Source organism: Pseudopipra pipra, chromosome 1, assembly GCF_036250125.1.
Source record: "Pseudopipra pipra isolate bDixPip1 chromosome 1, bDixPip1.hap1, whole genome shotgun sequence".
NCBI classification, from domain to species: Eukaryota; Metazoa; Chordata; class Aves; order Passeriformes; family Pipridae; genus Pseudopipra; species Pseudopipra pipra.
In genome coordinates this window covers 145,490,794-145,506,982 of record NC_087549.1, presented here as the reverse complement: position 1 = coordinate 145,506,982, position 16,189 = coordinate 145,490,794, and the positions used below count along the sequence as shown (strand labels likewise).

The 16,189-nt window shown below is 39.6% G+C and overlaps 1 protein-coding gene across 4 annotated transcripts in view; it reads left to right on the top strand.

Moving 5' to 3' along the window:
• The window catches only part of ZMYND11 (zinc finger MYND-type containing 11), a 105,738-nt gene extending 91,704 nt beyond the window's left edge, over nucleotides 1-14,034 (top strand). For all 4 annotated transcript variants that reach the window (XM_064637891.1, XM_064637877.1, XM_064637899.1 and 1 more), the window contains 5 exons: nucleotides 1,695-1,902; nucleotides 3,538-3,606; nucleotides 5,446-5,718; nucleotides 6,795-6,980; nucleotides 11,644-14,034. In XM_064637891.1, the coding sequence (XP_064493961.1) occupies nucleotides 1,695-1,902; nucleotides 3,538-3,606; nucleotides 5,446-5,718; nucleotides 6,795-6,980; nucleotides 11,644-11,766 (859 nt within the window). In that variant the 3' untranslated portion in view covers nucleotides 11,767-14,034. The remainder of the gene's footprint in view (nucleotides 1-1,694; nucleotides 1,903-3,537; nucleotides 3,607-5,445; nucleotides 5,719-6,794; nucleotides 6,981-11,643) is intronic.
• The last annotated feature ends 2,155 nt before the right edge of the window (nucleotides 14,035-16,189 follow it).

Below are 16,189 nucleotides of genomic sequence, written 5' to 3'. Positions count from 1 at the left end.
TGTCCAAATGGCTCAGAGATTCCCTTTCCACAGTTGCCATAGGGATGTTACTTAATGCCATTTTAATTAAAGACAGCAAGTGAACTTCAACTGTTTCTTCAAATCAGTGTCAGCCTGCTAATCCAGGCCAAGGTGAAAATTGGACAGAAATGTACTCTTACTACCAGCAGTATTGACTTTGTGCAATTTCTCATCTGAGTAGATGATACACTGCAATTTTGTGTTTTAGTAACATAATATACATCACAAATGTTTGTGCCTCACTGCTAGAACATTGACAGAGCTCCTGCTGTGAGCCAGTTTGCAATTTCAGAGTCACTCTTTACATTGGAAACGTCACTCTTAGAGATCAGCTTTTACTTCCATCTGTAGTCATTTATTCAGCATTTGGGGAGGGTTATAGTAGTGTTACTACAGTGGATACACTCATTTTGTTTTCTGTTTTATTTATATGCCTATAATGTGAAGAAAGGAGACATTTGGAATGTAATTCATGGTTGTTGGGGAGGTGGTATATTTTGGTGCATCCACAAAGGGCCTAGACAATTCTGTAACAGTGTTTTATGAGACTGTTTATTTAAATTGCTTTTAGTGTAACTTGCACAGTATATAACGTTTTCACTTGTTAGATCAACTACTAAGAGTTTCTCACAGTCAAAAAGTGGGTAAAGAATCTTTATTTTTTCCGTCTCAATCACAGGATGGTTTACCTTGAATTTGTTTGCAAATACAGTTTATCTCATTAGTAATTTTGGCTTTAAGTTCACACTGCTTAAAAATACTTAATACAGTAACCTGACACCTTGCAACTTCTTAAATGTGTGCTGATACAAAAAGCAAAGTACATTTAACTAGAGTGCCATTGCTTAGTTACTGTGCTGGACTGGGGTAAAAGGATGAATGTCTGAGTGATGTAAGTTGGCACTGTTTCTTTGAGTTCAGTGAAATAAAATTTATGTTGCAAGAATTAAGAATCTGTCCACAAACATTTAATTTGTTACAGTATTTACTCTATTAGGCAGATGTGCATGGCAGTGACTCTTTTTCTTTAATGTCCAATGTTGCTGGGTGCTTGGTATAACCTTTCAAAATGTCAAGAGCTGCCCATCTAACTCTATGAGGACTCTGAACATATTTAAGAGGACAAAGTAACTTTGGAATCAAGTCACTGGCATGAATTCAGTCCAAAAGAGCATGACAGTCCCCACAAAAGTTCAATCCTGATAGTCTGGGGCCCAAACTGCAAAGTGTCTCTATTTAAGGTGATAAGTTGGTACATTCCTTGACAGTTTTAGCAAAGAGGTCAAGAGCTAAATTGAATTAGCATATAAACCTCCAGCAAAGATGTTTCTGTCTGACTCAGGGCATTTAGCAAGAGAGCAGGTAGGAGATTTGACTGCTGTTGGTGCTGGGGGAGGTTTGTGGCTCATCAAAAATGAGAGAGACTTTCGCCCGTAGCACCCACAGCTAATGAGTATTTATAATAACAAAAATGTCTGTCAGTAGACATTTTGCTATTAAGCAGTCCTTTTTTTTTTTTTTCAAATGTCTTGAATTTAAAAAAAAGTCTGAGTAAAAAGGGATTGTCAGTGATTGGCCACTGTGAAAAACTGCTTTTGAAGTCAGTTTCTCAGGTCAAAAGCCTTCATCTATATTAAATGTTTTTGAACCTGTTCATAATGTGAATTCAAAAGGGCCTGGATCCCCTCTGAAAACATCCAAGATATCACAGTTAACATCCATCGGCTGCACGTGAAACGCAGTATGGGGTGGAAAAAGGCCTGTGATGAGCTGGAACTGCACCAGCGTTTTCTTCGTGAGGGGAGATTCTGGAAATCAAAGAATGAGGATAAAGGGGAAGAGGAGGCAGAGTCAAGTATCTCTTCCACCAGCAATGAGCAGGTGAGTGCTGCTATAATGTTAGCAATCAGCACAATTTATTGATGGGTACAAAGATAGCATATTTTTGATTAATCTACTAATAAGTTAGCGTTGTGCTCTGTCCACAGGTTTTTGAGGGCAATTCTCCCTATTTTTTGTAGCTCAGTAATAGCAAGAATACAGATTTTCCTCTTTCCTCAGTTTCTTGGATGACCTCTCAGAAGTTTCAAAATATTTGTCTCTTACAGCACCTTGATGAGACAGATCAAGATTTCTAAAGTTAAATAGGAATGTTCAAGTTAAATGTCATGGATATCAGATAGACTGAAACACTGCCTTCTTGGAGTCCCATCAAGGGACAGCCCTGTAGCTGTTCAGGGCTGCCTTTTCATGAGTAGATTCACTTTGTACTGTATTCTCCATTCAGATCCCTGAGTAACACCAACCGTGACGTTTTCAGCAAGTCCAACTAAAGTTAGGTGCAAGTGTTGCACTTGAGGACCATGTGACCACCAACTCATTAAAGTGATTAAAAGCAATTCTGCAGAACAAGAAAAATTACATTGCTTTTAACAAAGGCAAAGAGCACAAATGGCCAAGATACAAAACTTTGCAGTTCCATGTGGAAATTACCTTATCACAGCTAAACCTGACTAGTCATTCATTGTTCAAGAGGGTGTTATATATTCACTATTACTGATTTGGCAGTAAGATTTTCATAGCTTGCAGGATGCTTCTCTGTATTTTTGGCAGCCTAGCAACATCTTTCCTTATTTAAAACCACTATCCTCTCTTTAAGTCTGTATTTAAAAAAATCAGCATGTTTTGACTCTCTTCCTTTGTCCTTTTGTCAAACAGGTCTTTCACCCAATTTGGAGCTGAAAACTTAAGGCTTATAAAACTATAGTTGTTTAAGGGGATGTTCCTTATCAAAGTGGATTTAGGGGTTTTTAAGCTTGGTTTGCTTAGCTAACCCTTTTTAGAGCTTGTAATTAATGTCTTATGTGCAGTCATGCAACTGTGTGTGATGAAACAGGAAAATGGTCACACATAAAAGATAACAGTGGCATTTTCTCTTTTTTTTTTTGAAGTGTCAGTCATAGGGTCTGTGTCCATTTACATATTATCTGTTCCATCTCAGCTTTTACTTCCATCCATCTTTTACTTGGTTAATGCTGATACCTATTTTGCTGTTTTCCTGGATACAGGAACATTTATTCTAAAGCATGAAGTTCTGTACCCCTCCAGTTATAATCAAGTCTGCATAATCTTACCATATTTACATTCCCTTTATAATCATTGCTGTTTTCTCGCATTGGACAAGATCTGATGTCTAATTATGGGTCACCGATATCAGAATATTTCAGAAAACAAGTGTTTGAACTTGTGTGTTAAATGAAGGAAGGAATGATTAAGAGTATTGTATCAACTGCATATTGAGTGTTAGAACTTGTTCATGAATTTTGTTCCTTCATGTAATCAGTCATCAGAACAGTAATCAGTCATCATTTAAGAACAGTATTCAACTTTCTATCAGATACATTAAATAATTGTAAATAATCACAAATAAAAGGCGCGCTGGTCATGTTACAGTGAATGCTACTTATATGAACTGGTTTTTGGATTGCTTCAATCTGCTTTTCTTAATGTTCACAGCTGAAGGTTACTCAGGAACCAAGAGCAAAGAAAGGACGACGTAACCAGAGTATGGAACTCAAGAAAGAAGTAAGTAGCCTCAATTAAGATGTTTGTAGAGATAGCAAAGTACAAAAAATACTACAAAAATTTTAATAAGCACTCCTTCAATTTCAATCACCTTTTACTGGTTTTATAGTATTAATCTTGTAAGTTCCAGCCCCATAGCTTGGTCCTCCTTGCTAACAAACATAACTGTGCCTTGCACACACAAGCCACTTGTGTCATCATGGGAATATTCTGTATCATGAATAAATCAAGTCAACTTACAGCGTTTCTTTCTTTAATGACAAACTCAGGCTACTTAGTAAGTCTATTGACAGCAAAGAATTAGACTGTTAAGTTTATGAAATATCATATCCTCCTTTGTCTGTGGAACTTCCTTGTTTATCCCACGTGCACACGGAAGGATCCGGTAACCAAGGGCTGCATTATTGCACATGTAACACAAGGGGGCAGTTACGGAGAGAGCCATAAATCTGCTTCTGAACTGCCAAGGACTTTTTCCTGGCCTTGTTCCAGCTGCATGTTGAACACTAAGAAAAATGTGCACATGTGCCCCAGTCCTTGCAAGAGGACTCAGGATGCCATTACAGAGGAGGGCTCGGGTATTCTAGCAGCAGAGTTCTCTGGGATGGTGCTGGTGGCTGAAATACAGGCATGACCGTTCCTAGTGCCTGGGCACCTGCCTCCCCATTGTGTCTGATCCCACAGGAGGCACCTTCATCGCTGGAGGCAGCGACACACAGTTTGTGCTGTTCCCTGCAGCAAACAGTTTAGGATGTCTTGTCATTTTTATTGTATTTTCTGACAAGCAAATGCAGTAATTTGCTTCTTTTATTTATTGTCTTAACATTTGCCTTCTTAGCTCTGCTCATATTTGGTCAGTGATCCAGAAGTCAATCACAGTTATCTCTTAGAGAGTAATTGATTGCAAAAGGGGATACGCAGTCAGTCTTTTGATTTGTGTGAGCAGTGCCCCATCAGACAGACAGGCACAAAATCCAGTTCTGAGCAAGGCTGGTGTTACAAGGACTGTGTGCTTTGTCTCTACACTGTAATATGAACCTTAAAACATCTCAGGTAAAAAATAAAAAATTATTGTTTGTGTCTTCAGACACTTCAAATATCAATAAGAGTTTTCAGGAATATAACTTTGATCTGTTCTACAGAGCAGGAGGAATTGGTGTTCCAGAGTAATAACACAGGCAGCTAAATTCAGTACAGTACATACAGTAACTATGACTTTTTTCTTGATAATTGTGTAATTATATAAAGCTTCTGTGGTCATCCAAGTCTAGTTCTATATTATTGGAAGCAAGACGCAGACGCTCATTAGCCTTTCATCTTCAAAGCACCTTTGAAGTACTAATCAATCTTTGCAGCAGTTCTATGGAATCAGTGGAATATTACAGACTCCAGTGGAGCCTGTTGGGCCAGAGTAAGCCCAAAGTTTGCCAAAACAATTCAGGCACCTTGGCCAGGCAGCTACAGTCTCTTCAGGCAGAATGGTAGGGGGAAAAATTATCTACAGCAAACCTTTAGTAACCTAAAGGGATCTGCAGTGATTCAACATACCCTCTGAGGTTTGTTGTACTTTTCGGGAAGTGAAGCTGATGAGTGTAGCATAATGATGCCATTTGTGTGCTTCCTTTTGGAGAGCCTGACAAAAGAGCCTATCCACTGTCATGTTGGTTTTCCTTAGGGATCCCACATCCCATTAGCACTAAAGGTCTTTAACAGACACCTTTCACATTAATTGCTCCGGCATTAGTCATGAGATATTTTGTCTCAGGGGGAACTGTATAGTTAAGAAGTTGACTTGTCTATTTTGATATCTGTATTAACAAGTTTGTTCTTCCTCTGTAGGAGCCAGAACCTGAAACTGAAGCAGTAAGTTCAAGCCAGGAAATTCCCACAATGCCTCAGCCCATTGAAAAAGTTTCAGTCTCAACTCAGACTAAGAAGTTAAGTGCCTCTTCTCCAAAAATGCTGCATCGGAGCACCCAGACCAGTAACGATGGAGTGTGTCAGAACATGTGCCATGACAAATACACCAAAATCTTTAATGATTTCAAGGACAGGATGAAAGCTGATCACAAAAGAGAAACTGAAAGAGTTGTGCGAGAGGCAGTGGAAAAGGTAACACTTGTCAAATACCACCTACACTGTTTTGAGGAGAGGAGAAATGTAGATTTTTTTCACATTCTTTTCTATTTTTGTAACAAACAACTGTAAGGAGATGAAAAAAATCTTTTCCAAAGAGACCACATAAAAATAGTCTCCATTATTGCTTTTTACACCATTTCTCTACCAACAGACCTACTTTGAACAGAAAACTCCTGCTTTTTTTATTCTTTTCCAGTGAAATCAGTTTGTGATCCAAAACTGAAGCTAATTGTCCATTCACGAGTATCTGTTTCCAAAGCCTTTGTCTCCATTGTCAAGTGTGATTCTAAACAATGGCATTGTTTAACTGTTATTCATAAATAATTCTTCTTTGGTCAATCTTCTAACCTAAAGATTGAATAGGATCACTGAAATTTGTTCGAATTTTCTTAACTAATAATAACCTTTTTAAAATTCAATGTCTAAGCCTGACCTGATCACCTTTGGCTGGAGAGAGCAGGATGATTTAGAAGATGATTTGTCTGACCTCTCTTAAGTACCTGTCTTAAGACAAGATGAATTTCCTTCTGGATGAAGGAGTGTGGAATGAATCTTGGGAGTTTAAGTGTTTACCCTGTAGACTTAAGATACCAAGCTTTTAGATACCTGAGCAAGGGCAAAGGAACATCATTAACAATGAATACTAAAAGGTACCTCTTACTGAACTCAGAGATGTTCTATTTTGTATTTTCCATTGTGCCCTTGCTGTAGATATACATGCAGTTGTAGATTTGGAAAAGACAAAATCTTTTTCTAAGACAAATTGATAAACTTGTAAACTGATCATTGACAAAATATACATAGAACCTATTTAGCTAGTTTTGTAGATGCCTAGCAGAATAGAAATAGAGTTACATTTTTATTTTGAACATTTCTTATTTTGTTATAACTCTTAAAAGAGCACTTTTTGTTTTCTAAGTAGAAGAAATCCCTAATTATCTGATCTCTACCCACAACAGTAATAGAGGTTTAAAGAGTAGAGGTTTAAAGAAGATACTTTTATTCCAATAGTTGTCCCCTGACTTGTTTTGCTGACTTTCTTATGGCAGCTGCGTACAGAGATGGAAGAAGAGAAAAGGCAAGCTGTAAATAAAGCTGTGGCCAATGCACAAGGAGAGATGGACAGAAAATGTAAGCAGGTAAAGGAGAAGTGCAAAGAAGAATTTTTAGAAGAAATTAAAAAACTAGCAGGCCAGCACAAGCAACTGATTTCCCAGACCAAGAAGAAGCAGTGGGTAAGTGTCAAAAATTTATCACAAGAGAATAAGTGGAAGTGTATAATGCATACAGCAGGCCAACTGAAGGTGTTTTCTTCCTTACTTTTAACTGCACTGCTCTTTCACTGGTCTTTCAGCTGTCAGGCCCTCTCCTTCATATTATTACTTTCAAATTTTCTCCGAATTTAAACTTGACGCTCTGATTACTTTCCATCCTAATTTGGTAGTGTTAACAGCACTGTCTACTCAAGCCCAATCAGATGTTAGTATCAAAATATTTTTTTTCTAAATGCAGTTTTGCTCCATGTAAGACATGTTTTGCTTTATGTTCACACTCCTTTGATCTCAAGCCCCCAGAGGGTACAATATCTGGCTGCATCAATTTGGATTCCCCTGTTAATAAGGCTGGTAGTGATATCCTTTTGGCTTTTTCCTCTCCTCGTTTTTTCTGCAACTCTTTTATGTTCTTTTGTATTTCAGACGTGACATTCTGAAATATATTTTGCTCCCTTGTTCAGTTGTTAAGCTAAATCTGTAGCATTGACTACAAAAAACCCATGTTGGTACGCCCTTTAGAAAAGTGAAAATAGACATCCAACTTACCATTCTATTACATGGCGGAAACTTTTCTCTGGTTTTGTTTGGATTGTGTCTTGTGTTTTCTTTTCAAGCCAGAAGTGTGTTCTCCCTATAATACTCTGCTGCCAGCCAGGAGCAGAGTGCAGGTGGAAATCACTATGCTGAGGAGCTGGGAGCCTGGCACACACACAGACTTTGCTATTTCTTTTCTAATTTTCAGAGAACAAGGGAATGGAATCCATAATTCAGAAAGTCACACTGCACTGTGACAGCTGTCTATAAAACACAAGAGGGGTGGGCACAAGATTGGAGTGCTGCCTTGGCCAGGTGGGGCTGGAAAGGAGCAGGAGCCTCCACGAGGTGGCAGATTGAGCCGAGGGACAGCCTGGTTTGCCTTCTGCTGTAAAAGGCTGTTTGCTGCTTCTCAGCCTCATTAGTTCCTGTGCTTAAACATGAAACCATGGTCCCTGCAGGGAAAACTCTGCTCTGGAGAGGAGCAGAATAAATACTCAGGCGAGACAGTGGGTCACTGACTATCACAGTTACAAGTTAGGTTTTTGGAAAGAGAACAATTACTTCAAATGCCAGAGCTCCTGTAGAGTCTTTACTTCTGTTCCTCATATAGATTTTATTGTGGGTGTTATGATGGTGCAGTGCTTGGGTCTCTGTCAATGAGAAATTTCCTCCCTGTCTACCTGTCTCTGTGGACCAGAAAAGTTATTTATGTCTCCATCTTGAACAAGTTATTGTGTTCAGTGTGTCACAAGCTGCTGTGTCTGCATGTGTGTGCTCGCCTGTGGCTCTGGAGAGGGAAATTGAATTGCCTTTGCCCACTATAGAATACATCAAATTAGCTCTCTTCTGTCAGAAGTCAAGAGCCCACATGTGAACTGTTGCCACCATGCAGTGACTTGGGCACAGTAACTTGTTTGTGAGTCTGGACTCTTAGCTCTCACTGCTTTTTAGTGCTTTTGAAGGCAGAATTTACAAAAGAGACTGATTAGACTTACTTTCATCTGCTCCAACGTCCTTTACCATATCCTTCAGCCTCATCAGAGAGTGCTTCGGTACCACATCACTGCATTTTATTATCATGTGCATAAAGCTTCTTACCAAGCAAGACAATCAAAAATATAAATACCATTTGACAGCCTTGCCCATTTCTGTGGCCTCGAACTATCTGTCAATCACCACCTTAAATGAAGGCATCATGCAGGCAGCTGGTTTACATGCGACAGGAGAGGGAGGGTAAGGATAAAGACCTTTGCATTCAAGCTGATGGATTTGCCTGCCAACACACAGCCTTAGGCGGCTGGAGTTGGTCCAATTACACAACTCCCCAGTGACTTTTCCTTCAGTGGTACTAATGACAGTCCCTGGTGTGTAGTACTGCACTTGTATGCTGCTATTATAATGATACCTCCTTACCAAAATCTCATGTAATTAACACACGTACTAAATGAGTTTTGGTGGCTTTCCTTTTTAATTAGAAGCAGAGACCTCTGGTTTTGTGTAATGCAGATGTCTAGGCTTGGGAATACAGCTGCTATTATTCACATTATATTTGTCTTTTTCTCATGTCTAAAAAAAAAAATCCAGATGGGCTGAAGGGATCAATTTGCTGGTGGTACACAGGGACATGAGAAGATACGTTCACAGCCCTCAGGAGGCTAATGAATAGTTAAAGAACAACACTTCCTGTTACTCTAACTGGTCACAATCCCCTTGGCTTAGCCCAATTTAATTTTTTGTACCTCCAGAAAATCTGGGTCTAATATACAGATACCTCAAGTAAATAGCAAACAAAAGGAAGAAATTTAAAGGGAGGGATAAAAATCATGAGATTATGCAGCTTGATGGGCTCCAGAATACAGGCTGGAGTGCTGGTCTTGACAATGTTTCTGTTTTAGTTTCTCCCAGTTCTTTTATTTGTGTATAATCCTCATTTAAATTGGTGCATAAGTCATTTCTATGGATAGCTTTTAACTTTGTTTCTTTCAAATTTATTTACACACACATTTATGCTAAATCGCAACAGGTGGTTTTTAAGTGAATGTCTGTGATGTGTACTGTCTGAAACAAAACCCCAAGTGACTGATAATATTTAGAAAGAGGAAAATACAAAGAAAAGAGGAGGCCTGAGGCCAGCTGGCATTTTGCCTCCTGTGCCACATGTGCTGGTACCAGCACAGATGACACTATTTTCCTTTTGTAAGTGGAGATCTACATCCCAAACTTATGGCCAGCATATGTAAAGGGAAGTGCAGGACCCACAGATCAGTTGTCCTCTCCTGTCTTAGTTTTTTTTGATCTCTCCAAGCAAACAGATGTGAAGCTGGTCTCTGGGCTGAGACCCATGCTGTACATAATGGAGAGACACAGCTGTTCCCTGCACCTTTCCAGCAGATGATCCTAATGGCTCCCAGAGGCTTGTGGGCAGCCAGCAACATGAAAAACCAGGAAAACAGCTCTCGAGAGGACACTTGTTTGCAGACATTTCCACAAATAAACTTCCCAGGAGCTAAATTATAAAAGGAAAATGGAGTGGTTCCCTTCTCATGCAGCTATGGCAGTCCCTTTATTGCTGATGTAAATAAATGGCTGTCAGTTTAGCCAATGTAAATGTTGGCTTTCTTGGTTCTGTCTTGCAGCAGATTGGGTTGTTGTGGCTTTTTGTTTTGCTTTAAGGCAGTTTGGTTTGTTTGCTTTGTAATTCTCTGTTTTATTAACAGCGCTGTAGCTAGGCAGAACATAAAAAGTAAATTGTGTGTTATTCTGTGGTTTGATAACAGCCTGCACAGAGTGTGTGATATCCCTCCCTCTGTTCCCCATCATACAATAAGCATTTCAGACTGGATTCCTAAGGTACTTTGATTTTGAGCAGACCAGAGTCAGAAAGACAAATCTGAGGTCATTAGAACCTGGCTCTCAAGGACACAGAGTATGAATGGTACCTTTAGCAGCAATGCCACCCTACTTTATAGAATTTTGTCTGAATGACACTTAATGCTTTTGCAGCACTCTCCTAGGGGGTATAAAACCACTGGAACACAGGGCACATTGCCTGTAGGGTGCTGTACCTCCTTGATGACCACCCGTAGTGTTGACCAGCATGTTGTGTTCCCTTTTTTAGTTCCTCAGAGATCACAGGGTTGTTTTCTAAGTTGCTCTTCCAGCTTTCCCAGAATACTGGGGGTGTTCTGTGTGTTCTGAGGTAGAAATCTTCTTTGCTGCAGCAGTCCCCAGACCCAAGTAATTCTGCATAAACCATGGGCTGTGCAATATCTTTCTTTCAGGAGTATTGTGCCATCCTGGCAGGCATGACAAGGGTTAGGGTTAGGGTTAGGGCAAGAGCCCAGGTAGCCATCCTGTGTCCAACAGGCCTTCCCTGGTTTCTGGAAGACTTGGAGGAAAAGGCACTTTCTTGATCTTCTCAGCAGCACTGATGTAGCACAAGGTTTCCTTCTCAGGAGATTGCAATGCTGTCTGGCAGTCAGCAAACCCCAGTGACAGTGACTTCCTTGCAGATCTACCCTAAATGGGCTATAACAAACCACTCAATAACAAATTATTCTTGTCTCCTGGGATGTTATTGTTGTGACTTTTGAGATTTTCCTGGCCAAAAAGGATCTTCCCCAACAACCTCTGGACAGGTCAGGCTTGTAAAGAAACCTCGGAAACACCAATTTTCAAACTTGCACAGAACTGTTCATGCCAGAAGTGCCTGTTGATTTATTGTAGCTTTTAAGACATAGATCAGGGTTCTATTACACAAATGTAGGGTAAAAGATGGTTCCTGAACTGTGTGGCTGAAAAATGTCAGTCCATCATCCTGGGAGACGAGTTTTCTTAAATGAGAGATGACTTTTTGAAAAGCAATAATCCAAACTCTGGTGAACATGAAAGCATTGTACAGATTTGCTAAAGATTGCTGCTTCACTCAGCACATGTGAAGAACACCCTCCTGCCTCTGGATGCCCCAAGCATAAATAAAAGAGAGGCCCTGCTCTGCACGTACTGGTGCATCCATGGATGTGAGTGAGAATGGTGGTGAGGAGGGATCCTGCCAGGGTGGTAATCCTGTCTCATTTGTTCTCTCTAGTGCTACAACTGTGAAGAGGAGGCCATGTACCACTGCTGCTGGAACACTTCCTACTGCTCCATCAAGTGTCAGCAGGAGCACTGGCATGCTGAACACAAACGTACCTGCCGCAGAAAAAGATGAAAGAGTTATTCCTCCCCCAGAACACCACCCCGATGATTGCTATTCTCAGACACAGCGGTTTTTGTTTCCAAGAAGCCAAAATTGTTTAGAATTTGCTTCCCATTTTGCACCAGCCTTTAAACACTTTTCGTAAAAGAAATTTTGCACAAGTAATTTCAGTCTTCTGTTCAATGCTCCTCCAAAATTTTGTCGGCGAAATAAATTTAACATCTGTGGGAGCAGGTTACTTTAAATAATTTTAAACTAGAGGATTTGTTGCATTTTCAGCAAATTTTAAAACATTTTTAGGTTTTACAGAGATTTTAATCTTTAAAAACAGCAGATCTATAAACAGAAAAATGATGCAAGTTTAACAAAAGGAACATGTAAAAACTAGATCTGAATGTAAGAAGTACAGAACTGTTTCAGAAAAACGAAGCATACTACCTTGATGTAACATTTATTTCTTAACCTTGTTGAGCTGGTTTTGTTCAGCTTAATTTTACTGTTTAAAGGCATTATCTATTGGTTATACCAGTGGGTACATGATTGAATTTAGGGAACAGGGTTGACACAGCAGGTGCTAGTCCTGCGTATTTTTTCTTAAATATTTCCCAACTGTGTTTTATTTTCATTATTTCTTTTCAATATATAACTTTTATAACAAAATATTAGCTTTGATCTTGTAGTTTAAAATCACAGGGAACTGGGGTAATCTTTTACTGAGCTGGATCTTAGAGAAAAATGAATATTTAAATTTTGAAGTTTGCACATTTCATCTTTGTCCTAACATGAGTGCTTGTAACAAGAATAAGAAAAGCCAAAAAAATCCCAACAAAAAAACCCAACTACCTTTATTCATACTCGGAATTATGAGGCATAGAAATTACTTTACTGCGCCCCCTTCAGCCTCCCCAATCCAATGTCATTTGACCACCTATGATCTGGTGTCACCTGGTCCATCATAACTTGATAATAAAAGGAGAAAAAGCACTTAAGTTTCACAGAAGCCGTTATGTTTGTAGTAATGGGTCATTGCCTAATAATGAGCTCCATCACTGTACTCAGAATGAAGAATAATGCATGTTAATTTTCTTGTATTAAAGATGCCGTGATTTGTAAAAAGTCTGTATTTTGCGGAATGTCTGGATTAAGAAGCATTACCAATAGGAATGGATCGATAGTTGAAAAATTATTTTCTTTTTGTTTGTTTTATATATAGATATATGAATTGCATCCATGTTCAGAGACAATTTTTTAAATAGATGTAAAGCTTACTTAAATAGCTTTTCTTTTAAAATGTCTCCACATTTTAGTTTCTTTCAAAGATTGGTCTTAGACTGAGTCATATGCCCATTAATCATCCAGCTATTTTTTGAGAAGTTAGAGGAATAATTTGTAAATATTTATTTAGATCTTTGATATTTATTGAAAGCAATTACATGATGGAACGATGGAAGCTGAAGAATCAGGAGGAAAGCCTTTTAAAAAGTTTTCTCTAGGATTTGTCAGGGTCATTTTAAAGACGAAAATATTACTAAGACTTCTGTGAACTACCACTGAAATCCTGACCTTTTTTACTTACAGTGGTGATATAAGTTAATTGACTAGATACCGCCAAATAATGCCCAATATTTTGCAGAAATTAAGTGGTAAGTTGATTGGAAAAAATAGTAAGTAGATGGTAACTTGTATTACCACAGCTACATTATTGCCTGATAAATGTGTAATTAACTTTTGTCGCCTCTGTGTTGTGACTGTAAAACACTTCACAACTAAAAATCAATCTTGTTCAATTATTTTACAAGTTCCAAAACTTCGATCCACCCCTATGAAAGCAAGTTATTGTGGAAATATTTTTGGTGTAAAATCATTCCAGAATATGTAATATTTAACTGATAGCTGCATGAAAGTAAGATTCGTGTTACTTTGGCTTTTTTGTCTCTGTTGACACGGTTGCACATTTCCAAGTTACTACAGCGTGAAAACTGTGTGTTTTAAAGAAAAAAAACAAAACAAACAAAAAAAAGATTGTGGCCTGGTTTTGTATAAGTTTTAGGTAAAATTACAATTGATTGTTTTAGGAATCATGATTTAAAAATAATTTTTCTGCAAATCATAAAGCTATATTAAAGTGTTGAGCTTAGCCACTATGCACATTGTAATTATTCATTGTGGCTGTCCAGTTTATGATGCATTCTGGCATTTTGTAAGCTGCTCTGACTAGCAATATATAGAGTCATTTAATGTGTTAACATTGGTTAATAAATGTATTTAAAAAAAACTTCAGTGAAAGTGTCTGTGTTGATTTTGGCCAGTTGTCATCATGCCCCTGGGTGGGCATGCGTGAGGCTGCTATTTTTATTTCTCCTCACCTAGAGAGGCCTGGGCTGTGGACAGGGGAGTCGTGTCTGAACTCTCAGGAACCTTGCTGCTGACTCAAAGGGAGCTGGCAGGGCCATGGGAGGGCTTTCAGCATTTAACGTGGCTCTCGGCAGCCTCCGAGGGTTACATCCATCATGTTCTGCTTTTAATGCCAGATCCTGTGCTGCCAGAAGCCAGGCTGGAGCTCGCAGCCCCCCCTTCTCCCTGCGCTTCCTCTCACCAGTGGCCCCACTCTGCCTCCTCCCTCACCCAGTCACCAACCCTGAGCCTGCGCCTGTTATGTATTTTATTAACAAAGTAATTTCCTCTGGGGGGACTGAGAGGACTGTATGAATCCTGCTTCATCTGAATGGCAGCAAGGTTTCTCTTGCCAAGGCAGGCCTGAGCAGCACAGTCTCTCTCCTATTTGCAAAGCCAGGACTTGGTGCCAGTGAGATGCCCAAGGGAGCTGAGGGCCTATCCTGGTGCTACTGCCCATAAAGCACATCCCACAGCCACCCCAAGAGAAAGGGCCATCTGGGAATGAGTCACAGGCAGGGTGGGTCATCCTGAAGAGCTGCAGGATGGGACTTCAGGGCTGCAGGAGGGACACTGTGGGAGTTATTTTCACTGCAGTAATTTAAGAATTTCCCTATGGGAATAAAGACTTGGAAAGACCTATAAGTCCCAAGGATCCCTCAAAGTCTCTTTTATGATTTTACTATCCAAACTTTCCTGTTCTTACATGAGCCAGATTTTATTAATTCATCTTGATGAAACTCGATTAAATGCCAACAGCCAGCACAGGGAATCACATATGACAGCAATGCAGCATCAGGAATAAGCAGTATCCCCCTTGAGCTCCCTTCCCAGATCATCTCCCCTTTTTGATGACTGTGGTCACCCTCCAAGCACAGCACTGCTCATCAGCACTCCAGTGACAAAACTCCTTAGTGGAAATGCTCCCCCACATCCCTTTCCACATGCATTTGCCAGTTCAGGTAACACCAGTGGGGCCAGCATCGGGATCAAATAGGTTAAATACTTCAGACATGCCAAGTTTCCCACCTTCATTGCATAACATGGATCGTCTGTGACCTGCCATACTCCATCACGTCCCACACTGGGTTCTGTCAGTGCCAACTGGCAAAGCGTAGCAGGAGAAATGTCCTTGCACTGCCCCAAATCTGCAAATTTCCTTCCACCAGAGATCTCAGGGTAAGTGAGGGTTTCCTTGAGTTCCTGCAGCTTCACCTCTGCAGACAGTGCTCCTAGAGCATCGGTCTTAAAGATTTAAACTTTTTATTGTTGGCTTTTCCTATTATTATTATTATTTTATTTTTATTATTTGTTGAATAAGGAGCCGTGGTTTCTGCCTCCTGCTTCCTTTAGGTGGAGTGAGCTGCCCAGCTCACGGCTTGTTTGCCTTTCCAAAACTTAAATAGCCAAGTATGTGAAATATGTTTGGGATTTGTTACTGGTAGTTAGTTACCCAGCCAATTTTAGCCTCCCTGAGCGAGAGTACATATGCGATCTGTGCATATGGCTTCCCAAATGCTTTCATAAATCAAATTGTGGGGACGTATCAAAACTAGAAAAGCCCTTCTTGCATTGTTTCATGTTAAGAAAATGCAATTGCAAGTAGAAAAGTCTACCTATTTATGAGAATAGTAGAGTATTTTTGGGTTTAAGTGGGCAATGTTTATAGGTAATGTAAAAGGAAAAGAACCCCAACTATCTTGGACCTTCCAAACTCCATATTTTATCTTAAAACCTATTTTCATATGTAAAAGGCTCAAAAGTATGATAGACTCCAAGTAACGCTCTCTGAAAAAGAAATGTTGATTGCTAAATGTTCAAAACTGTACAATCAGAAAAAGAAAGAGAAACAAGAAAAAATTGACCCTAAATTGTCCCTTCTGCTCCCCATGGCCATGCTTACCCTGGGACTTCTCCAGCCCCACGACCCTGGATCCACTAGTGAAATACAGAAAGATGCCTTTAGGAATGGCAAACAGCAATGGAGAAGCTGAAATTAAGTACATCATCTGCTTTGTAGATAATTTGTACATTGAAGGGG